At 44.3% G+C, this 25,293-nt stretch overlaps 1 protein-coding gene across 3 annotated transcripts in view; it reads left to right on the top strand.

The window, feature by feature from the left end:
- The window catches only part of LOC147613516 (uncharacterized), a 61,279-nt gene that overhangs the window by 5,540 nt on the left and 30,446 nt on the right, over positions 1-25,293 (top strand). The window contains exons 2-5 of one of the 3 annotated variants that reach the window (XM_086781487.1): positions 10,018-10,168; positions 22,396-22,489; positions 22,720-22,800; positions 22,936-23,018. In XM_086781487.1, coding sequence (XP_086637613.1) covers positions 10,018-10,168; positions 22,396-22,489; positions 22,720-22,800; positions 22,936-23,001 — 392 coding nt within the window. In that variant the 3' untranslated portion in view covers positions 23,002-23,018. The remainder of the gene's footprint in view (positions 1-10,017; positions 10,169-22,395; positions 22,490-22,719; positions 22,801-22,935; positions 23,019-25,293) is intronic. The other 2 variants (XM_086781488.1, XM_086781486.1) reach the window with 2 other exon arrangements.

The raw sequence follows: 25,293 nt of genomic DNA, 5'->3' as shown, positions 1-25,293 counted from the left end.
TGGAACAGATGCATAGATCTTTATCAGAGCTAGAGTGGATTTGGAGACTGGGCCGGGTTTTCAGTGAAAAGGTTGCCAGAGAGGGAAGGATGACAAGGGGACTCCGTGATGAATAGATAATGGGATGATGACAATCATCCAAGAACATAGATATTTCATCAAGTTTAGCAGAGGGGATGTCATTTGCAATTCATGCACTGACTAATCCTAGAGAGGCAACAAGATAAAGATAGATCAGAACTTGACTTTGGAGCAGTGGTTGTTGCTGATATGGGCAGGGAATGTGAAACTCGTGGCGGGTGCCCGGGGGACTAGGGCCTTTGACACACTTGTTGATAGTAACTTGATACCATCAATGCATATTAAAACATTTAAACATGGCCACAGCCTTAACACATATCCATCATCACTTTGCATAAAACATAAAAGTTGGACAAAACATCCACAAATGCTGAAAATGGAGCTTGCACGTGTGACTGCATAGAGGCCGGAATGGGCCGACCCTCCCCTTGGAGTATTTTATTACCCAAGGAGAATAATATCATGTAAGTACAAATGTTGGTATAGTGGCTGGTAGTACATCAAGTACAAGGGTTGGTATAGCATGTACAAGAAGTACAATGGCTAGAAATCATAATAAATGATTAAATATCCTTGCGTTTAGTATTTCTTCGCAATGGAAGCCTCCAAAACAGTCCCCAACAGCCGCTATTCTTCATGGGCAGCCTTCAAGAGGGAGAGAGAAAGAGAGAGTAGCCATCATTAGGGCAGCTTGTAACGGTGGTAGAGGCTAGTGTGCAACAAGAGAGCCTCCATTAATGAAGAGAGGGGGCTCCAATTTATAGATTTGGGCCTCCCATGAGCTAAAATGGCAAGAGAAGGTTACAATGACAAGTGGAGAGCCACACAATAGCTGGAGTGACAAGTGTGAGGCTACTTGTCTCACTTTGATCCACTTTCTTGCCACATGTCCCAATCTAAGAGATGGGTTCTCCCATAATCTTCACCTCTAAAAATATCCCAACTAGTAGACATTCTGTCATAGGCACTTTGCTAACTCTTGGTATCTGCTCAAATATAGATGTAATGACGCGAACAGAATTTCCATCGGAGTCGCGCCAAAAATAGCAACTCTCCTAAATTTTAGGAGTGTGGTCCTTTGTATTCTAAGATAATCCCCCATTCCTAAAGCTTGTACTTTCCAAATATTCAGACATCCTGGAGTCCACCAAACCCCTTTCATACCGGAAAATGTCCAGGCTGGTGACATCCTCCCCAGCTTCTTAAAAGTTGTCCGCAACTTTAAGCTTCAAGCCATATATTCAATATATAATCATGTCCCATCGAGTGGGCGAGACGAGATAGTCTCAAAAATCCAATATAATTGAAGAATCCATGTCCCAAAGAAATGGGTGAGACTAAATAAGTCTCCATAATAGCAATATTAAAATCATGTCCCAAAATAAATGGGCGAGAATTCCGTGGAAGATATGCTAGACACAAGCACAAGAGCCAATTATGTCTCAATCACCAATATCAATGAGATAATCATATGCCAATGAAAATCACCAACCAAGTGCTAAGACACTTAAATAAGTGCCATGCACAAGAAACTAGTGTCTCGCACAGAAAAATGTGCTATGCACACAAACTGGTGCCATTCAAGAGCACAAACCATGGTGATAGAAAAGCTAGTTCTCCATAGTTCTAGCAATCCTTTCTCCCAATCCCAACAGTTCCCATGTTCTCCCATACAATCCCAACTTTGATCAAGCACCACTGTCTAGAACCCGTCCCGAGTATCTGTAGCGGAGAGTCCTCCAACCTCCTCCTTGCCCGAAGAAAATGAAACATCGGTGTCCATCACCTCCAGCTTGCACAAAAGCTGGAGTCTTCACGGTTGCTGCTGAGGATTCTGCACCCTTCTCGGTGCTCCGCTTGGGACACTGCCTCCAATAGTGGCCTTTCTCGCCACAATCATTACAGGTCCTCTCTGCCTTCAGTTTCTTGCGGTCTGAGTTGGACTCTTCTCAGAAGACTTCTCCGGTGAAGCCTTCCCTTTGCCCTTGTTGTTACGGCCTTTCGACCATTGGCCAGTTAAGGCCTCCGAACCTCCGCCCTATTGAGGGTTCAAGAATCTTTCCTCCTGGTCCAAGACCATGGGAACAAGCTCCTCCCATGTGATGGTGCTGAGCCTGTCTCACTGGTAATCAAAGAAGAGTAAAATGCTGAGTACTGAGAGGGCAAATGCGACAGCAACGTGATGGCCATATCCTCCGATGATATCTCTTTCCCAGCCTGGAGAACTTCCTGCTGAAGAGCCTGCAGCTTGTTGATGTGCTCCCGCATCGTTGACGACTTTGCAGGATTCATCACCCACATATGTACTTCCAAGGAGATCCTCTTCATGGGCGATACCCTGTTATAGAGAGAAGCCAAATGCTCCCATATACCTTTGGCCAGCGTCATATGCTTGATATGATTGATTACCTGCGGTGTCCCAGTTGAGGAAAATGAAAGAATGGACCCTGGCATTGACACGATCCCACAACTGTACTTGTGCCTTGCGTTTCTTCCGAATCGAGAGTAACTCCCCTTCCTCGGCCGTGGAACCCCAACGACAATGAAATCAACAAGTTCGTAAGACTCCAAAACAGATTTCATCATTACCTTCCATAACTGACGGTCCATTGGGAACGTGGGGACTGTCGGGATCTTCACATGCTTCTCCGCCATCTCAAGTAAATCTGCCATTGCGGGGGTGTAATTGAAAAGGGTGGGTGGGTGGGAAAAAAGAACTTCTTAAACCTGCAAGTGGCTGTCGAGCAAATCACCCCGCCTTTCTCTTGCTTCTTCTCTTCCTGAACAGTCCAAAACAGTCCACCAATCAACAACAAAACAGCCCCGTGACCAAAACTCAAGAGCAAGTGCACTGCAGAAAAACACAGCAATAGAGAAGGAGAGAGAGAGGCGTGTAACTCTGCTATATATACACAAGAAAATCCCGGAAACTGAATACATGTGTGGGGTCAAGGGGCCATATTATATGGCCCCTACGATCCAGTCGGCTTGTAGCAAGACAGCCGACAGCACCTGAAGGACACACGACCTGAAGAAATCCCAGTCGGCTTGCACACGTGTGAAGTTGGCCAGCTACAGAGAGAGACAGGGAGCAGCAGGACTAGTCGGCTATCACCTGGATCAATCCCAGAAGCACAGGACTGCCTCCCACACCTGGTAAAAATAGGGAAAAAATATGGAGAGAGGGGAAAAATGAGAAAACACCTAAATCGGGCGGGCACACCCACAACAGAGGCCCTGGTGTAAATATACAGGTAGGAGATGACTGCTTACAAAATGACTGGTGGAGGACAATGGGTTGCTGTTGGCCAACGCATGATTGCATGCAGCAAGAAAACATGGAATTTTTCTTGGACCTGGTCCATTAGTTCACTCCAATGCCTATAAAAGGCAATATTTCTCATCGTTTTCATTCATTCAGTCGAGCATTGGGTTGGATCACTAGACTAGGATTTAGATTAGGTTTTACACCTTTTCAAGAAGGCATCCTATGGCTACAAGATTGTATGTACCTTTTTGTACTATAGAATATATTGAATACTCAGCTATCTCTCTATCTCCTCTCTCTCTTCTTTATGCGGTTTGCATCAGCATGTTCCAAGAAGGTGTTTAGGGTTGAAAGAAGACTTCTAGAGCTTTCGCATGTGACAAATATTTCCCATAAGGTGGAAGATGCTTTATTGTCTTTTGCAAGCTAGTAATACAAAGAAACCGGAAATTAAACCCCCTGAGTCCTATGGAGGACAACGTAATAAGCGTACACTTGAACACTGGCTTTACAAACCACGCTTGTATTTTGACTCCATGGTCCTTACCGATGTCAAGAAAATTACATTTGCCGCGTCCTTACTCAAGGATACTACCTTACTTTGGTGGCAACGGCGACATGGGAAAAATATGAGCGGGTCATTCGTAAGCAATTCATTCTTCCCAATCCGGATTTTCAAGCCCGAACTCGTTTACACCACTTGGACCAAACTGGTTATTTGGCTTCTTATATCTCGCAATTTACTAATCTGATACTGGGGATCGATTCTTTGTCCCCAACAGACGAGCTTCATGCCTTCATGGAATACAAATGTTCTGAATGTTTATGGTACATCATGTACATCCATATGTTTCAAGGTACTAGCCCCATCTGGTGATCTTGTGCATACGGTCTTTCCTCATATATGTGGTGACTTATGCTCATCTAGCAACATCTCTATGCCTTTTCTTTGACCGATGTCCTTATTCTTGATGGTACATCTTCATGGCCTGTCACATGTGTTAGATATAATAGATGCATACTTACCTTTTGCAAAAACTAGACACAAGCTAGTCAACAAACAAGTATGCATCATTCGCGTCTATTGGGTAATCCAAGTATTGACCAGGAAGTGTGGAGCCTAGTGGACTATCACATGCCATAATCCAAGCATTGTCCACACATCAAAAACATCACACAAAGTCAAAAAAATTCAAACATACATTGGTATGCAATGCACAAGTAATGATTCTCTTGTTCATGGATTGTCCTGTCTGGTTTCATCGAAAACCGTGTTGAGCTATTTGGCTCCCGAGGGAAATCGCGCAGACTCACTCAAGGCCATTTAGTCACTAGGACCGCCGAGAATTCATCAATAGTCATCTAGGCCATCTGGTCGTAATGACCGCCCGATTGTGAGATCCAATATATGTGGCATCATTGCCGTTCAATGGGTCATCTCGCATCGTTGCCTCCCATATACAAATCTTGCTCCTTGGGCTATCGGGCATCGTTGCCACCCAAAACTAGAGCATGTCCAATTAACCATTACATAAGCAAGATAATGATCAATTCCATTTCAATATAAATATATACAATGAAGAGGGCTAGAGGTACAATCTCTCCCTCTTAAATCTATCTTGTTTGCAAGATGTTTATGCTTGTACTTCAAATACATCTGGACCAACCGCTTCATCATAAGCATGAAGTATCTCTGGATAGTCCTTGACTCTTTTGGCATCCATTTCACATCCAAAGGCGAGTAATTTCCTCTTTTTCTCACAGAATGGAATACAATTTGTTCCGGTTGCAAAATTTCTTCTTGTTCTTCCATCTCTGGTGGATCCTCCAATATAGGCTTCTTTGGGAGTAGTCCTGTATATGGTTTCAATAGGCTGGCATGGATGAAAGAAAGAGAAAACACAGGTTGTAGGCACAAGTACAAACTGTAGAAGGTTGTAGACAGTAGATTATTGCTGAAAATGAGCATGAGGGAAGCTTGTCGGTGCTTAAAGGTATAAGAGACTGTTGCAACAGTCAATGACCTCTAGCAAATATGCAAGAATGAGATGGGAAATGAAAGAGCCTTCTTTAGAAGATGCACATGTGTGTCTTGTCCCTGAATCACAAAACCAAGAGGCTGCTTAACATAAACTTCATCCTCTAAATCTCCATTCAGAAAAGCAGATTTTACATCCATCTGGAATACGGGCCATCAGAAGTGTGCAGCCAGAGCCAAGACAATCCTGATGGTGGTATAGCTGGCTGTAGGAGCAATGTCTCATCAAAGTCTTCACCTGCCTTCTGAGTATATCCTCGAGCAACAAGGTGGACTTTGTACTTGTCCAAAGTACCATCTGTATGAAACTTGACTTTGAAAATCCATTTCACACCAATCACAGGGCAATGTAAGAGCTGTGGTACCAAAGACCAAGTGTGATTCCTCTCAATAGAGGATATCTCTGCTTCCATGGCTTGCTGCCACTTCAACTGTGAAAGAGCCTCCTCTGGACTCTCAGGCTCATCGATCTCCTGGAGAGAACTCATGAGAGGATAATTCATTGTGTGATGAGATGTGGAAGCCTGAGATGAACGGCAAGGTCTAGGGATGGTGTTAGAGATTTGATTATGGAGCTGTGCATCACTGAGACGAGAATCTCGAAAGATTGCTGAACCTGCCGAGGTGGGCCAGCCTTCCTCTCAAAGTGTGAAGAAGAAGATCCAGTTGTAGTAGAGGACTCATCTGATGCTGGGAGAGGTGATGAAGTAAGCAATGGTGGGGTAATCTTGGAGTCAAAAGTAGGACTCGTAGAGGGATTGGGAGCTGTAGAAGCTCGTGCAATCCTGCTCTTTCCTAGTGGATAGTGAAAGCTCCTCCTCCTCCAACTCTGGCCTTGGAACTCCTACCACAATGAAATCAACCAAATCATAAGACTCCAAGACAGATTACATCATTACCTTCTAGATGTCATAGTTGTTCCCGTCCAACTGTTGGTCCACCGGGAATGTTGGGAGGGTGGGGATCTTCACATGTTTCTCTGCCATCTCGAGCAAATCTACCATCTTGGGGGTTTACTTGGTCTTGTGAAGGGAGGGTGGGTGGAAAAAAATATATGAAGAATAGGCTGCAAAGAAATGCAAGGTGGCTGTCCAATAGTTATGCTGCCTTCTACCTTCTTCTCTACATCCCGTACAGCCCAACAATACTCCAATCAGCACCAAAACACAGCAATCCCTAACGCTTCCACCGTTTCCAAAGCCTAGGGCTCTGATACCATGTCAAAATGGGGAGCGGAAATGAGAGAGCACTGAGAGTAGAAAGTACATACCACCTAGGGCTGCTGGTCGGCCACTGCAAAACAGGCTGGCAGCAACAAGAGAAGCACACAACTGGAAAAAATACCAGTCGGCTAGCAAAAAATGAGTCGGCCAACAGAAAACACCAATCAACCAAGAGAATACAAGTCGGCCAGCTCATACGGCCTTCTCACGACTAGCAAAACTGGGAAAAAAACATGGACGATGGGAAAAATGGAGAGAGCTCACACGTGGGCGGGCACACCCACAACAATGGCCCTCACTTCCTACTGAGTAAATATGTACAGATAGGAGATGACTGCCAACAGGTTTATCCCCACTCCTGGTCTTCTTCTCTTGTGGCTCATTCCTTGATTGAGATGCGGCTTTGAATCTCTTCTTTTGGGATGGATCTTGATTATCATTATTTGTTTTACCCACCATCCAAGGCATGTGTAGGGCCTCGGCTTGTAGAGCTTTGTCTTGTGCTTCCTCCAAAGTTTTTGGTCCTGTCATGTAAATTGCTTGCTTAAGCTTAGGTTGCAATCCATTGACAAACTTACGCATTTCGATTAGTGATGCAATGGGAGTATAGGAAGTAAATTTTAATGAAACTGTTGAAAAGTTATTAAGGTAAGTTGCCACATTCTCACCAACTTTTTGCTTTACCTCATCCCATTCTTTCTGCACATGTGCCTCAAAGTTTGTGAGAAGGAACTTATTAAACATGGTCTTGAAATCGGTCCATGACTTTGGGTCTTGCACCACCTTTAGCCACCAATTCAAGGCGGCATCCTTTAAATGCATATGAACCTTGTGGAATTTGGAATTTTCGGAGATGTCCTCGCCTCCAAAGGTGGCATCAAACTGTTTGATGAAGGATAAGGCTTTTTGGGTGTCCCGCTTTGGGCCTAGGGGTAGCCTTTCTATTTATCTTTGATGAAATCTTTAAACATCTGAGCCCTTCTACGATCCCGTTCCTTCTTGGCTCTCCAAGCTAAGAACTCTTCATCTTGGTGAAACTGTCTGAACTGCTGAAAATCTTGGTACTGTGCCGGTGTCATGGTTGCTGTCTCATGCGAGAGACTGTCGGTCTTGGTTCCCATCTTGAAGTCTTGGGTTGGCCATAATTGTCCCTTTCAATAGGCCCTTGGTATCCCTCTACACTTGCCATGGTTCTGTCACCCCAAGAAAGATTTCTTCAAAAGAAATCCTTGCTTTGATACCACTCTAAGCCCAGCGGGGTGTGCAGTGATGACAGACAGACTCAACCACGTGTCCAAGAGTTATATAGAGAGAGAGGGAAGAGAAAAAAGTGTAAAGGGATCTTGCATAGTACACCACACTAGTGGGGAACAGGCCCCGCCTCCTTTCAGGAATTTATTCAGGAACAATACACGGGCTTTTCCAAGCCAAGACCAATATAGTCAATGAATACAATATCAAACAAATATGTCGATGTAGAAGTCTGGGTCGAAGTTGGTGTCGAGGCACGAGATCTATGATGCCGAGCACACCACAAGGATGATCCACAAGAGTCTCACCAGGCTAGTACCAAACCCAAAATCCAAGTTCAAGTCCAAATCCAAGTCTAGATCAAAAGATCTCCAATCTTGTAAATAAGATTCACAAAGGATGTGTGGCGAAGTATTTGTTGCCTTGATGTAGGCTAGATGCCAAATACTGGAGAGGAAAAATCAGCAACTTCCCACGACACGTTAAGGTAGCGTTTCCTTAACACAAACCTTACACTTCTTTTACCACTTGTAATTTCTAGTGGCACTTCTGTAAGATAACTTAATAACACTAAAAGTGCATCACCCTTTCATGCATACACTCTAATATAATCCTGTTCAACCATGCTCAAGGTGCGTGCTTAAAGCCATACAAGGCTTTGCATAACCTGCAAACAAAATCTAGATGTATATCGCTCTCATAACCTAGTGGTTGCATCATGTAAACTTCTTTCTGCAAATTACCATGCAAGAACACATTCTTTACATACATCTAAGGTAAAGACCAACCCTTAAATTGCAATAATAGCAATGACATCTCTCATGGTTGCCATTCTCGCAACTGGGATGAATGTCTCCTCATTCAATCCCATATGTATGTGTATAACACGTTGCCAATCTTACCTTATACCTTTTTACATATCCATCTGAGTAGTGCTTGAACTTGTACACATTGCGTACATCCAATTACCTTCTTATCCTTAGGTAAAGGCACTAAATCCCATGTTGCATTTGTATGCAATGCTACTATGTGGCATCTTTCCATTTATGATTTTTAAGTTCCTGCTTAAAACAAGCGGGCTCTACTTCTTATATTTCTTTGACCATGTAAGCATAGTGATAGGCTATTTACATCCATCATATATTAGCATGTCAACAGGGTAGCTATGTACGCAAGGATCACTGTTGGATGTCTAGTTATCCACTAATGGAATGCTATTATATGGTCATGCTGATTTTCCCTCACTTGTGGACATAAAACAGGCCGACAGCCTTTCATCTGGCCAACCAGCTCTCCCAAGGCCTATATAAGCATTTGACATCATTTGTAGAAAGCATCTCTTCTTCTTTGGGATTAGGTAATCATGTAGTTAGTAGAAGGGCCAAAGGCTTAATGAAGTTGTAAAGTCATACATCTTTTTGTAACATAGTAATATACTGAATACCAACAGCCATCTCTCTCTCCCTCTCTCTCTCCACTTTGTCTAATCATTTTCATTAAGCATCTACAAGTGTTCCATAATCAGGCTTAGGGCTGGATCATAGAAGAAGGCTTCTGTGCATGCAACAAGGGCACCAGCTTGTCAAAATGTTGTTTTGAAGGTGTACTTGGCTGATCCAAATGTTGTGTTTGCATGCCCTTGGTTTTGGCTCTCTTGCCCTTGGTCTTGGCTCTGCAACGTCTATGCCTTTATATGGATTTTGATAGCAAATTGTATTCAGGTTGGCCAACCATATTTTGGACATGAAAAGTCATAAAAAATGTCATAAAATGTGTTGATAGTGTGCCCAATACTTGTCCCAACCATTGATGCATGTCATGGGCACCTATAGCGATGTCAAAATTGACATGCTTGTGATGCGCTTCCAGAGTCCCACGACAAGTTGGGAACTGATGGAGCATGTTTAGACAGCAATGGAGCATGTTTAGACAACATAGAATGGGATAAACTAAATGAAAAGATGTAGCATCACATGCGATGATGAAAGTGCCTTCGGTCTAGCATACAACTTAGAGTCGATAGGTCAAAAGTGGTTCTAACTTCTTAGGGAAGAGAATTTATGTATATTAATATGACTTAAATGACATAATGCAACAAAATTTGTTCATTCTTTTGGAGGGATGCTTATTATCCTTTATTTTTTGCTTGGATGTAGGGGTTTTGTCTTCAAGTTTCTCCAAGGTTGGACAAGTAAGCTCAGTGTGTTTGCCAACCGTATCTACGAGGTCAAAAAAATTAGGAGCAGAGCACTTTAATGGACAAGCTCTACATAGCAGTCGCAATTACAGCATATTTGCACAATACGAGTAATCTTTTCAGCCCTTTTTCACTAGCAAGACAATTAGGAGGTGTTTCTTACTTAGTTTTTACTTTTTTCTTCATTTGGAAAATTAATTAAGTTTATTTTCTAGGTATAAACACTTTCTTAGCCATCTATTTTTATCAGATTTAAAACATATTTGTTTTTATGAAGGTATTTGTAGTTTAAAATGTTCCCCTATCATTTGTCACAATATATAATAGTGCAGAGTTGATGCACCAAGGTCTGTTAGCAGTCATCTCCTGTCTGTACACTATGTCAGGGCCTCTATTGTGGGTGTGCCCGCCCAGCTTCCCCATTTTTCCTCACTTCCATGTACTTTTCCCATTTTTTGCTTGGTGTGGGAGGCTGTTTTGTTCCTGTCAGCTGTATCAGATGCTGGCTGACTGGACACTGCTGACCCGACCTGATGTGCTGACCTAGCCGACTGTAGATACACTGGCCGACAGCCCACTTGCTGGCCGACTGGCTGGGACAGGTCGTGGGCTGTTGTCGGCCTGTTTTGTGCTGGCTGACCAGCAGCTTGGGGCCATATAAAATGGCCCCTTGCCCCCCCACATTGTTCATTGTGTATCCCGGGATTTCTTTGGTGTATATAGCAGAGTTACACTAGCTTCCCACTCTCCCTAGTTGTTGCTTCTGGATGCTCCCTACTGATGTATTGTAGGGCTAGATACTTACCTTCAGTTCTTTCTTTTCTTTTCCAGACAGCGTATCAGATGTCACATGGTTGTAACTTTGGTCTCATAGGTCACTTTGGCCTTTTGAAGACGTTAATATTTCATTTCATTTTCTTGCATCTGTGTATTGCTCTCTATAGCAGTTGTCTTCATTTTCGCTGTGTATCCTGACATGGTATCAGAGCCCCAGGTGGCTTGAAGCTTGAAGATAGTGGGACGTCGAGGGTTTGCTAATTTAGGTGCTGATTGGAGATTGTTTTGGGCTGTACGGGACTTGGAGATCGGGTAGAAGGCGGCCATCATCGTTGGACAGCCACCTTGCATTCTATTTATAGCCTCTTCTTCTTCTTTTTTCCCACCCACCCTCCCTTCACAAGACCTTGTGAACCCTTGAGATGGCAGATTTGCTTGAGATGGTTGAGAAGCACGTGAAGATCCCGACACTCTCCACGTTCCCGGTTGACTGCCAGTTGGACGGGAACAACTACGTCATATGGAAGGTAATGATGGAATTTGTTTTGGAGTCTTATGACTTGGCTGATTTCATTGTTGTTGGGGTTCCATGGTCGGAGTTAGAGGACGGGGAGTTACCCTCTATTCGGAAGGAACGGGAGACACAGGCACAGTTATGGGATCGTGTCAATGCTAGAGTTCGTTCTTTCATCTTCCTCGATTGCACACCATAGGTGATCAATCATATAAAGCATATGACGTTGGCCAGAGGTATTTGGCAGCATTTGGCTTCTCTCTACAACAGGGTATCACCCATGAAGAGAATCTCCTTGGAAGTTCAGATGCGAGTGATGAATCTTGCAAAGTCGTCGACAATGCGGGAGCACATCAACAAGCTGCAGGCTCTTCAGCAGGAAGTTCTCCAGGTAGGGAAAGAGATATCATCAGAAGATATGGCCATAACGTTGTTGCCACATTTTCCCTCTCAGTACTCGGCCTTTTACTCTTTGTTGATCACCAGTGGTGGCAGGCTTAGCACCATCACATGGGAGGAGCTTGTGCCCATGGTCTTGGACTAGGAAGAGCGATTCACGAACGGTCGAAAGGCCGTAGTAACAACAAGAAGGGCAAAGGGAAGGCTTCATTGGAGAAGTCTTCTGAGAAGAAGCCCGACTCAGACCGAGAGAAACTGAAGGCCGAGAGGACCTGTCATGATTGTGGTGAGAAAGGCCACTATTGGAGGAAGTATCCTAAGCGGACCGGGGAAGAGTGCTGATTCTTCAGCTTCATGGATCCTGCAAAGATTGATGCAATTCAGAATTGGCCCGAATTGAGTTCGGTGCATGAGATCCGTAGTTTTCTTGGATTATGCTCTTACTACCGCAGGTTCATTGGCACTTGCATGGATTGCTTCTCCTTTGCATGATTTAACAAAGAAGAAGGCCGTGTTCAAATGGACTAATGTAGAGAGGGATGCATTCCTCAAATTGAAAGATGCAACTACTCATGGTCCAGTGTTGGATCATTCCGGATTTGCAAAAGCCTTTTAGTGTGGAATGTGATGCATCTGGAAATTGCATAGAAGTTGTCCTTAATCAAGAGGGATATGTCGTGGCTTATGAGAGCCGTAGATTGCATGATGCAGAGCTATCTCTTGGCATTTATGAGAAAGAGATCTTGGTTGTAATTCATGCACTTACTATATGGAAACATTACCTTCTTGGGGCTGATTTCACTGTGAAGACAGATCACCAGAGTTTGAGGTATTTTCTTACCCAAACTAAGATGTCAGAGAAGCATATGAGGATGGCCAATTTCTTCTCTATGTTTTATTTTCAGATCTTGCACACCCTAGGAAAGAAGAATGTACCGATGCATAGTCACGAAAGCCGTATGTAGCAGCTATCTCGGTTGCCTCTCATGGGGACTTGTCTGTCATACGTGATTTGTATCATACGGATGCTGATTTTGCCACTATTTGGGCTGATTTGATGGTTGGTCATGCACATCCCTCATATGTGATCAAAGAGGGTTATCTCATGAAAGATAATTGCCTATGTGTGGTGTCTGACACGAGGCAAAAGATTTTGGATGAGTGCCATGCTCCTCCATATGCTGAGGCACATGTATGTGCATGTATAACCTGTCAAAAGGTGAAATTTGATAGGTAAAAGGTTTCATACGTATGACCCTTTTGTTCTAGCAATCAGAGATTACAATGACAAAAGGTAAGCCTCTCCAATTGTGCTGAGGAGAGTCTATTTCTCATTTTCGTGTGAAAAAGAGCCCATGTACTCCAGTTTCTCTCACAAGGCCCTGAACTGCAATCCTGGGAGAGAACTCTCAATGCAATCCGTCTCTACATTGTACACAAAAAATAATAATAAAAAATAAAAAAAATAAAAATAAAAAATAAAAAAAAATAAAAAAAATAAAAAAATAAAAAAATAAAAAAAAATTGGATGATGAAAAAAACGCGTTTCATACAAGACGAAACGTTTCGAAACGTTTCGTACGTTTCGAACCTGTATGAAACGCGTTTCTATGCAACTGTGGCCTATTCCCACGCAGCCATGGGAAAGTATTACAATGGATTTCATTATTAATGGAGCAGAGAATTAGGGTTTCATGTGGGAGACATACACAGAGAAGAAGGGAGAGAGTACTAAGTGTACTATGTACTATAACTTATGGGCTTGTACACACTATAAGGGTGGGTATAATGCCTTTACCCCAACAACCTCCCACTTAAAGGCAAAGTGCCCTTAAATGAAGGAAAGAAAAATCAGCATGTACATGATAATATACAAGGCCATATCAAGGCTGAAACTGGCCTCATCCAATGCCCATCAAGTGTCTGCAATGAGCAAACCGCTCCGGAGGCAAACTCTTTGTCAACAGATCAGTCGGGTTGTCATCCGTATGAATCTTAACAAGCTGAATTTGCTTGTTCTCTATCACCTCTCTGATGAAGTGATACTTCACATCCACATGCTTCGTCTTTGCATGAAAGATAGGGTTCTTTGCCAACTGGATGGCACTCTGACTGTCACAATGCAACAATGGAATATCCCCTGTATAGCCCAAATCAACCACTAACCGAGATAGCCATAATGCCTCCTTGCAAGCCTCTGTGGCTGCAATATACTCGGCCTCTGTAGTAGATAAGGCTGTGCACTTCTGCATCCTGGATATCCATGACACAGCACCTCCTGTGAATGTAAACACATAACCGGTAGTAGACTTCCGGTTATCTGGATGACCGGCATAATCCGAATCCGTGTAACCATGCACTAATGCATCCTGTTTGCCAAAGCAAATGCACATATCTTGTGTGCCCTTCAGGTATCTCATGACACCTTTCACTGCTTCCCAATGCTTCTTGCCAGGTTTGGCCATGTATCTAGAAACCACTCCCACTGCAAATGCAATGTCCGGCCTAGTAGCAACCATGGCATACATGAGACTGCCACAAGCTGAAGCATATGGAATCTTGGCCGTATCAGCCCTGTCACTATCCGACTGTGGGCTGTCCATAGCACTGAGTTTCACATATGGAGGCAAAGGAGTACTAGTCTTCTTCCCCCCATCCATATTGAACCTTTGCAAAACTTTGCCAATGTATTCCTTCTGAGACAAATACAACACATGCTGATTTCTGTCCCGAAGTATCCGCATACCCAAAATGTGATTTGCATCACCCAAATCCTTCATATCAAAGGTTTGATGCAGCCTCTTCTTCAAGGCATCCATCTCTTTACGAGATTTCCCGGCAATCAACATATCATCAACATACAAGATGAGGATCAATAGACTGCCATCCAAAGCTTTCTTGGTGTATAAGCAATGATCTATGTCACTTCTCCTGAAATCCTGGGATTTCATGAATGTATCAAATTTATGATACCATTCCCTTGGTGCCTGTTTGAGCCCTTAAAGACTCTTTTTCAGCTTGCATACAAGCTTCTCCTTTCCATTCACTGCATAACCCTCTGGCTGTTGCATATATATCTCCTCATGGAGATCACCATGAAGAAAAGCAGTCTTCACATCCATCTGAATCAAATCCTGATCATCATGAGCAACCAAAGCTAATACAGCTCTAAGTGTGGTCATTTTGACCATTGGAGAGAAGATCTCATCAAAGTCAAACCATATTCTTTCTTGAAGCCCTTAGCCACTAACCTGGCTTTGTATCTTGGCTTTGCATCTGGTGCAACTTTGAGCTTGTAAACCAACTTGCATGGCAAAACCTTCTTGCCTGTAGGCAAATGCACCAACTTCCATGTTCCATTTTTGTGCAGAGAATCCATCTCTGACTTCATAGCACGCTCCCATAGAGCCTTGTCTGCCCTCTGTAAAGCCTCCTTATAACATGAGGGCTCCCCACAGTCAGTAAGCATCAAGTAGTCAACCCCTGGAACAAACCTGTCAGGGGCTCTAGAGGGTCTTGTGGACCTCCGTACCCAATGACCATCATTTGCAGGTTGCTGTCCAGCCTGCATATCACCTATTGGTGGCTCTTGTTCCATGCCATAAGGTTGAAATATCATGCCCGGTATCTCCTCTAACTGTGGTATATCCATAGGGATATCTTCTGCCATCTCTGGCTGTCCATTTGGACCATTTTCAGCACCATTTAAGGGCTGGTTTTGCTGCTGTAATGGCTGATTTACAGCCCTTGGTTGTTGTCCATGATGTCCATCATCATCAAAGATGACTCTGCCAGGCTTCTGTTGCCTTGCAGGCTCCTTATACATGCATGTTTCATCAAAAATGACATCATTGCTGCGTATAATCTTTCTATTCACTGGATCCCAAAGTCTATACCCCATTTCACCTCTGTCACCATATCCTAGGAATATGCATTTGTGAGACTTAGGATCAAGTTTGGTGCGCATTTCCCTGCGTATGTGCACGTACGCAACGCAACCAAACACTCTCAAGTGCTTGTAGGACGGAGGCTTCCCTGTCCATACTTCCTCTGGCACTTTCCCACCAAGCCTCGTGTTAGGTGACCTGTTTATAAGATGAACGGCTGTCATAACAGCTTCAGCCCAAAAACCATGAGGTAACGCAGCATGTGACAACATAGAACGGACCTTCTCCTGAATGGTCCTGTTCATCCTCTCTGCTGTCCCGTTTTGTAGAGGATCATAAGGAGTAGAGAGCTCCCTCTTGATGCCTTTAGCATCACAAAAGTCCTGAAACTGTTTGGACATATACTCTCCACCATTGTCGGAACGCAAAGCCTTTAGTGTTTTGCCAGTTTGATTCTCAACAAGAGCAACAAACTTCTCAAACACTGAGAATGTATCACTCTTCAAACGAAGAGGATAAACCCACACCTTGCGTGTGGCATCATCAATAAATGACACAAAATATTTTGCCCCTCCCAAAGAAAGCTAAGGCATCTCACATACATCTGTATGCACAAGCTCTAACTGAGCATCTTTCTGTCCAAGAGCTTTCTTGTGGGGGCACGGGAGTTGCCTACCATATATACAATGCTCACAAAACTGAAAACTTGAGAACTTTAGAGAAGGCAAGTAACCAAAACGAGACAATTGCTCCATTCATTTGACACTCATGTGTTTCAACAGTACTAAGTGCTCACCAATGATGTACCAAACTTGTACCGACAAGTACAGCAGCTGAAAATGAGTCTTTTCCTCACTCAAATCAATGTACAGCCATGCCAAAACTTGCACAAAGTTGTACCAAATCTGTACCAGCAAGTACAGCAACAATAAATGCTCTCCTGGCTGTCCAAATGAGTGAAAATCAAACTTTTACAGTCCCCACCACTGCATACAACAGTCCCGAACAGAAATTGGGCAAAAGCCCCTTGACTGCAAGTGGATTTCTAAGGATTCAAGGCATAAAAGTCTTGCCTGCTGCTTTGCCAAGCTCAACAAGCATAAAATCTTGAAAAGCCCCTTGATTTAAGATCAATTTCTGATCATACATGGTACATTAACGCACATGAAGGCATCCAGAGTCTTCACAATGCTTCCCCCTGGCCACATATACATCCAATACATAAAAGCCCCTTGATTTACAGGCACATTGGGTGCTTGACAGGCATCAACACATTGCCCAAAGCATCAAATGCACTCGCTTGCATGCAAATCAACCCAATCGGCACAAAAGCCCTTTGATCTGCACTGCAATTTTGCCCGAATGTGAGATTTCTCACATCATACAGCATGTATGAATGCCCAATTGCACAATTACATCAAAAGCCCCAAATTTTGACATCCAATTTCCTGCAAATTGACGCGGAATGTGACCAATGTCACCTAATTGTTGCCAATTTTGCTCAAAATTTGAGCAATTTGGACCTGTACCTGCTCAATTGATGATTGTACCTGCTTAATTGATGATTGGACATGCAAAATCCCAAAAAATTGAAGCAAAATACCTCTTACAAATTTTTGATTTCTGTTGGGCAGCACTCAGGGAAACTCGTTAGTCTGAAGCCTTGTTTCTCTCTCTCTTGAAGGGAGAGAATGGAAGAGAGTAATGGAAGCAATGGAAACCTTCGTCTACAGCAGCACTTACCACATACACAGTTGTATGGCCAAAACAAGAGCAAACAGAGGTTGGCGGTGGAAGCTCACGCTAGAGTTGTGAGCGAATCTCATTGCAGCATAAGTAAAATGTGCCTCCCCTGCTGGTACCTTTGCATCGCTAAGTGCAGCACTTGTTGCCGCCTTTGCAGAACCAAGGGTGCCGCCCGTGTGTGCAACGCTAAGCAGTTTCGATGGCTGTGGCTGCTCTGTGTTGTGTCGATCAGCAGCATTGCTTGTACCTGCTACCGTCTTTTCAGCACTTGCCACCTGTCGTGCGCTGTTTTGCGCTGCTTTGCTGCGTCTGGTTCGCTACCTGCTGTGCGCTGACTCAATGCCTGCTGTGCAGCGCTTTGCAGCACCTGTGCCTACTGTGCTTGCTTTGCTGTGCTGCCTGTCATGGCAGCTGCTGACACCTGCAACACCCAAGCCAGCCACCTGTTGCTGCCAGTCACTTGCTTCGCTTGTGTGCACCTTGTGTCACCTCAACAGCATTGTCAAGTCGCCTCAAGAGCCACGAGATACAGAGTGTCGCCTGGCTGCAACATTACTGCAGTCGGACGGTTGAAAGACAGCTTCGCAATAGGCAGGGTCGCCAACTTGGCTCTGATACCAGTTGATGGAGCAGAGAATTAGGGTTTCATGTGGGAGACATACACAGAGAAGAAGGGGGAGAGAGAGAGAGACATATGTGGGGATAAGTCAACTCAATGTATTGAGTGTGTGACTCCCCTATCACACATGTATATTTGCACTAGTACACATAGTGCACTTAGTACATTAAAAGTACTAAGTGTACTATGTACTATAACTTATGAGCTTGTACACACTATAAAGGTGGGCATAATGCCTTTACCCCAACAATTATGGACTTGCCACGCACCCACAGGGTAATGATGCAATTTGGACAATTGAACCCTCAAACGGATAGGCAAAGTGAGGCTGCAAATTCAGCCGTGTTGGATCTCTTGAATGTTGTGGCGGATCAGAAGTCTTCTTGGGAGAAGTACTCACCGCTTGTGGAATTTGCATACAACAACACGGTGCATGCATCTACGGAAAAGGCTCCGTTTGAGATTGTTTATGGTAAGGTGGTTTTGCCACCCATCCTTCGCACAAAGGATGAGATATTTGCAACTGATGAGTATGTAAGAGACTTGGATATTGCTTTTGCTCAAGTGCGGACAGCCATTGCAAGGTCACAAGACAAGCATAAAAAGGCTGCCGACAAGCATAGAAGGCAATTGGATGTTAAAGAGAATGATTGGGTATTGCTGAAATTTGAGAAAGCAAGACTTGCAAAGAGGCTTGGCAAAGAGGGTGCATATCCTAAGCTTGCAACTAGCTACTATGGGTCTTTTCGAGTGATCGAGAAGATCAATGAAGTGACTTTCAGATTGGCATTACCTAGTCATTGGCACATACACAATGCTTTTCATGTCAGTCTCCTTAGCAAGTATGTAGGACCGGAGCCGATGCCATACGATATGCCGAGCGCGTTGCAGACATTAATTCTCGAAATCCGGCCTCTTCTGATCGAGCTAATGACTTTCAGAAAGCCAATGTATCTTGTATGAGCCGAGATAGTCGCACAGAGTCATCTGGCTCTTCTACCTCCCAGCCTAATCCCCAATGGAATAATGCTCAACACCCTCGCCGATCAGAAGGATCGTCCTCTTTTTGGTTCCGACGTTCTCACTCCTTCCAACCACGCAGTTCGGATCGTGGACGAGACCAAAGACGTGACCAATCTCGCAATCCTCGTCCTGACGGGATCAACAAAAGACGGGATTGTGCACAATTTGTAATGGACCTCATCGTTGGTTTGAGTGCCCCAAAAGACCAAGTGGATGAGCTTGAGGAGATCTTGCAGCCAGAGCAGATTGTGTATCACAAGGAACGCAAGCTTGCTTCTGCAGGCAAAGTTGTCAGGTGTTACCTTGTGAAGTTTGAGAACTATCTTCCCATTGATGCTAAATGGGTAGATGGTGAGTTCTTCAGAGATTGCCCGCATGTGCTTCAGACATATTTGGATGCTTTTCAGTTGCGGATAACTGTTTAGAAGCCGGGGGGGATGTCACCATTTGGACACCCAATTGGTCCACCCGTGCTTTCTCATCATGTATGTACATTGGACTGGTGTCCATGGCAGTTGTATATGCCGGGGATTGATGCCACTCATGTGATATTGTGGACTTGGCTTTCCGTTGGGACTTGTGTCTCTGTGTACATGTCCGGAAATGCCTGGTGGATTGGTGTTCCATTGGGTCTGGTACTTCGTATACTTGCCTGGAGAACATCTATTTTGGTATAGTCTCATGAACGGGGATTGTCCATACCAATGTTGCATTGCATAGCATCTTTATGTGCTTGCTTGCAATTGAAATTGCATGCTGTTTTCATACTTGCTTGACCAATGTGTAGTTCCGGGTAAGGGGACATCCGCCCGTGAACCGTGCGTGTGAAACTGTGTGCTGACATGGTTATGTGGCATGTGACAGGAAGTTGTTGTTAGCACGGATGTGGTCTTTGATGAGCATGTTCAGGTTTCCATTGTTGATGAGCCGCCACTTCTTGGAGATCCAGAAGATTCTGATGATTATTCCGAGTCTATTGTTCCAGCTGGACAGTCTCAGTCAGTTGAGGAGGTTGTTAGCAGCAGCTGGAGATAAGCCCCCGCAGCAGCAGGAGGCTCTGTGTTCTGTTCGAGTACCCAGGTGGTTGGTGGACACCCTTCGGGAGTCAGGTGTCATGGAGCTCCCCTCTGAATGGACCACACACGACGGACCTCGAAGATTGCACAGAGTTCGTGGTGATAAAAGTCATTCAGCGGAGCTTTTACAGGTAAACTATGATTTGATGTCTCGTATCATGCGGGACAAAGAGTCCACTTCCGTCAAGGAAGCCCTTGCACAAGATACTTGGAGGAAAGCCATGCAGGTGGAACTTGATGCCATTGAGAAGAATAACGCTTGGGAGTTGGTACCGAGGCCGTCGAAACGGTCTGTCATTGGTGTCAAGTGGGTCTTTAAGACCAAGTATACGTCAGATGGGCCGGTGGACAAACACAAAGCCAGACTTGTGGCTAAGGGTTATGCTCAGCGGCCTGGCATCGACTATGAGGATACCTTTACATCGACAGCGAGGATGACCACGATTCGGACCGTTCTTGCCCTTGCTTCTTCTCAGCGGTGGCCCGTATATCAGATGGATGTTAAATCTGCGTTCCTTAATGGTGACCTGCAGGAGGAGGTGTATGTTGAGCAGCCTCCAGGCTTTGAGGTTCCAGGATCAAAGGGGATGGTTTACAGGTTGCAGAAAGCCTTGTATGGTCTTAAGCAGGCTCCCAGGGCTTGGAATTAGAAGATTGATTCTACGGACTGGATTTCAGAGATCGGTTGTAGATTTCAGAGATCGGTTGTAGATCCCAACCTATATCTCTTTCGGGAATGCAGTATGGTCACCTTGATCATCCTTTATGTGGATGTCGTCATTCTCACTGGCGGTCATATGGAGCACATTGCAGTGACGAAGGCTGCCTTATCAAAGGAGTTTGAGATGACCGATTTAGGCTTACTCCACCTGCACTTCTTCTTGGGATTGGAGATCTGGGAGACCCAGAGGGGGTTCTTTGTCTCTCAGCAGCAGTATGTTCATGAGTTGCTTGAGGCCTTTGGGATGGAGAACTGCAAGCCTATCACGTCGCCGATGGACCCGTACACGAAGCTTACCATGAATGAGCCAGTTGATGCCTCTCTGTACCGGAAGCTGGTTGGTTCATTGATCTGGTTGTTGAACACTAGGTTGGACTTGAGCTTTCCTGTGGGGCTGTTGAGCTCATTTATGCAGACGCCGTTGAAGTCTCATTGGGACACAGGATTGCGGATCTTGCGGAATCTGCAGGGTACGAAGGATCTTGGATTCTTCTACACTGCTGGAGGTGACACGAAGGAATGAGTTCGACTCCAAGGTTGGAGTGACTCAGATTGGGGAGGAGATCCAGACACAAGGAGATCCACATCAGGCTACAGTTTTTCCCTCGGCTCAGGAGTGGTTTCATGGAGCAGCAAGAGGCAGCCAACTATTGCCTTATCGTCTACAGTGGCAGAGTACCGGGTTGCTTGTGGTGCTGCTTGCGAGGTTGTGTGGTTGCAGAGGTTGCTTGGCGAGATTGGGTTTCCACAGAAGGAGCCCATGGTCACCCAGTGCGATAACCAGAGCTGTATCGCTATCGCTTGGAACCCGGTCTTCCATGCCCGGACCAAGCACATAGAGATACAATATCACTTTGTTCGTGAGAAGATCCTGGCTGGTGACATCTTACTTCTTTATTGTTCAACGGAGGACAATGCGGCGGACCTCTTCACGAAGTCTCCACCTTAGGCTATGCTCTGGCGGCACTCCAGCTCACTGGGGTTGGTTCCACATCCAAGAGCTGAGGGGGGGTGTTAGCAGTCATCTCGTGTCTGTACACTATGTTAGGGCCTCTGTTGTGGGTGTGCCCGCCCAGCTTTGGTGTGTCCCCATTTTTCCTCACTTCCATGTATTTTTCCCATTTTTTGCTTGGTGTGGGAGGCTATTTTGTGCCTGTCGGCTGTATCAGATGCTGGCCGACTGGACACTGCTTACCCGACCTGATGTGCTGACCTGGCCGACTGTAGATACACTGGCCGACAGCCCATTTGCTGGCCGACTGGCTGGGACAGGTCGTGGGCTGCTGTCGGCCTGTTTTGTGCTGGCCGACCAGCAGCCTGGGGCCATATAAAATGGCCCCTTGCCCCCCCACATTGTTCATTGTGTATTCTGGGATTTCTTGGTGTATATAGTAGAGTTACACTAGCTTCTCTCTCTCTCTCTCTCTCTTGCATCTGTGTATTGCTCTCTACAGCAGTTGTCTTCATTTCCGCTGTGCATTCTGACAAGGTCATCATGGATCTATAAAAAAGGTATTGGCAAGAGCTGTGTGAGGAGTTTTTAAATCAAAAGTTGTTTCTGGCAAGCTTTAACAGGGGCAGGAGAGGCAGTAGAGCTGGTGAATTTGTTGCTGGATTTGTGCTGGGAGGTGTAGTATTTGGAGCATTGGGCTATTTGTTTGCACCTCAGGTAGTGTCTTTTATAGCAGTGGTGAAGTTTAGAAATATGTGTGTGTGTGTGTGAGGGCTCGTTCTTGATATGAGTTCCCTCTTGTGAAAAGATGTTACCTTATGGAACAAATCTGTAAAAAAAAAAAGTAGAAATAGAAAATTACTCCTTAGTTCTGACAAAAAGTGTGCGCGCGCGGGCGCTTGTGGACATCTATTAAAAAAGAATCGTTTGTTATACGGAAATGACAGGTCACCAAGACATTCTTTGGGGCAAAAGACCGGGAATCCGAGAATGTGCCCACTATTATTGATGATGACGAAGGCATTGAGGTACATAAAGCCTCTTCAGTATTCTTGTTTGTGAAGGTCTTTGATAGGTATGAAACTTGTTGGAACATGATGGAGTAACAATTTCTAAGTGAGTCAGTGACTGCATCTTGCTCATGAATGTAAGGCTGTTAACAGATTATTGTCCACCCATGGATTGGGCGGGGGGAAGATCATCTGCCCATTCTTGACAGGTGGCCATGATGGGCCCCTACTGACAGGTGGGCAAGGTTTGGATTTGGATCCCCTTTGAAGGATGAAGGATTGAAGTATGCTTTGGAAATTTTGAGGGTAATAAAGAACCTGAGAAATAATGGAGAGGATTTGCCTTGTTTATTTCAAACAAGAGGAAAGCTTTATAAATTGAAAACGAGTAAGGCTAGAACCTTTAAACTGTTTGGCATGACACCATTTTAGACAGTATCTTTTACTTGTAGTAGTACAGTTCTCTAACAAAGATTACACTTAGTTTCTATGTAGGTCAATATCTATTGGTAAACAATTAAAAACACAATTTTTGTAGGTAACCCAAAAGTACACGATTTTGATGCTGATGAATCCATTTGATGATAAGTACTCCTCAATAACAAGGTTTGTGAAAAATTTACTCTGATAAATTTGAGATTCATTCACACAATTTTGAAGACTTACGAAGCCTCTAAAGAATAATACGATTCAAAATCAGCACCCTCCAATGGGTGTCCCTCAACTTGCCTGGATGGGTTCTGTTTCTTCCAGCGAGTGGAGTTTTTGGGGCTATGTAACTGGATCTAAGCACTACTTTAATCACAGCCATAAATCAAAGCTACAAAATTGTAAATGAGATATGTGCAGGTGACACCACATTGGGGCTGGAGTGGCTGAAAAACCACCCCCAGAATATTTCATTAACCAAGGAGTATTTCAATCTGTACAAGAGTGATGGCCTTTCTCTTCTACACATGGAGACTGCGAGATCACCTGGATACAAATTCCCATACAAAGGGCTTTAACATAGGCCCAAAATACCATGAAAATATGTAAATCCTCCATTTGCTGTGGGTATTGATCTTCCCCATACAAACAAGCCTTTAATCCAACATCCAATACAATATGGTTCTATACCCTCAAGTACATGTGTGTACAGCCGGGTTCACTTGCACAAACAGGTTCATATGCAGCCCACAGTAGAAATAGGGGAACAAGAACTGGTTGTAAGTGCCCTACATCTGGTACATCAATTAGATCACCCAGTACAGTCGGTACATCAAGTAAATCAGGTGGTACATTGATTAGATCAACCTGTACAGCCGGTTCATCAAGTAACTTAGCTGGTACAGAGGCTGAATAGGTCATACAACTGCAATACAGGGCGTAGAGCAGTACGGACTGTACGAATGTGGTCGTACAGCCTAAAATTCAAGCATATATTGCTCAGGTGCTGGAGAAAGAGTGTCCCTAAGGTGTAAATCTGCCTTTTTCAGCCTAGAAAGGGTCCAAACATAGAGAAAGAATATAGACAAAGATGCCAAAAAATTCCAAAGTGCCAAAGATATTCATTCTCGTGAGTAACCTTGTTCACAACACATTAAAATATAGGGTGCCCATTGTGAGAGAGATGCACGTTTAGTAACCTTGCTTACAACACATTAAAACATAGTGTGCCCGTTGTGAGAAAGAAAGAAAGATATATTAAGCGTCTACTAAGACCCAATGGGCCTATGAGACCAAAGTGATACAATAATGTTCATGGCATATCTCATCATAGAGGAAAATAAAACAGAAAGAAAACATAAACATAGCTATCTCACTTGGGTGATACAAAACTGTCCATGGACACTCATCATGGAAATACTAAGAACATAGAAACATGAGTGTAGCATCAGCTCCAAGTAGATGGTATACCACTCTCCAAAATATCAAGCATGGGGCTAATGAGTATGGCCGAGAGGTCTCCCTCAGCTATGTCACGTGGAAAGGTAGCTCGATGGCGGTGGAGCATGTCCTGGATCTGGAGCTGATGAGCTGATCGTGGCCGACGGGGGGGGCAGGGGCATTGGGCACACTGGAGTGCGGAGGCTCGGTTTGAGGTAACTCCTCTCGGGCGAGGTAGGTCCAGAGCAACTAGTAAAGGGTCCACAAGATCCACTATATCAGTGTCCTCCACCTCTGTTGGGTCCGGAAGAAACTGGTGATGGTAGATATGCACATTGAGTAGTGGTAAATGTGTTAGGGGGCTAGGAAAAAGTGCTTGGGGCACACATACTCATAGTGTTAGCAATAAAGGGTTTAAAAACCTTAGTACTCACTTATATAGTACTCGTGACACTTGGCATAAGTTAGGGACTTTCTATTATGCTCTTAGCAAAGGTTTGTATTAGGCACTTATAGTGTTAGCAATAAAGGGTTTAAAAACCTTAGTACTCACTTATATAGTGGGGTAAGTGTAGGGACTTTCTATTATGCTCTTATTAAGGGTTTGTATTAGACAAAAAATTATCGAAGGCTAATACAATG

Source organism: Cibotium barometz, chromosome 43, assembly GCF_041138505.1.
Source record: "Cibotium barometz isolate CiBa-2024 chromosome 43, ASM4113850v1, whole genome shotgun sequence".
NCBI classification, from domain to species: Eukaryota; Viridiplantae; Streptophyta; class Polypodiopsida; order Cyatheales; family Cibotiaceae; genus Cibotium; species Cibotium barometz.
The sequence above is the reverse complement of the archived record's forward strand: the minus strand, read 5'-3'. Positions and strand labels throughout refer to the sequence as shown.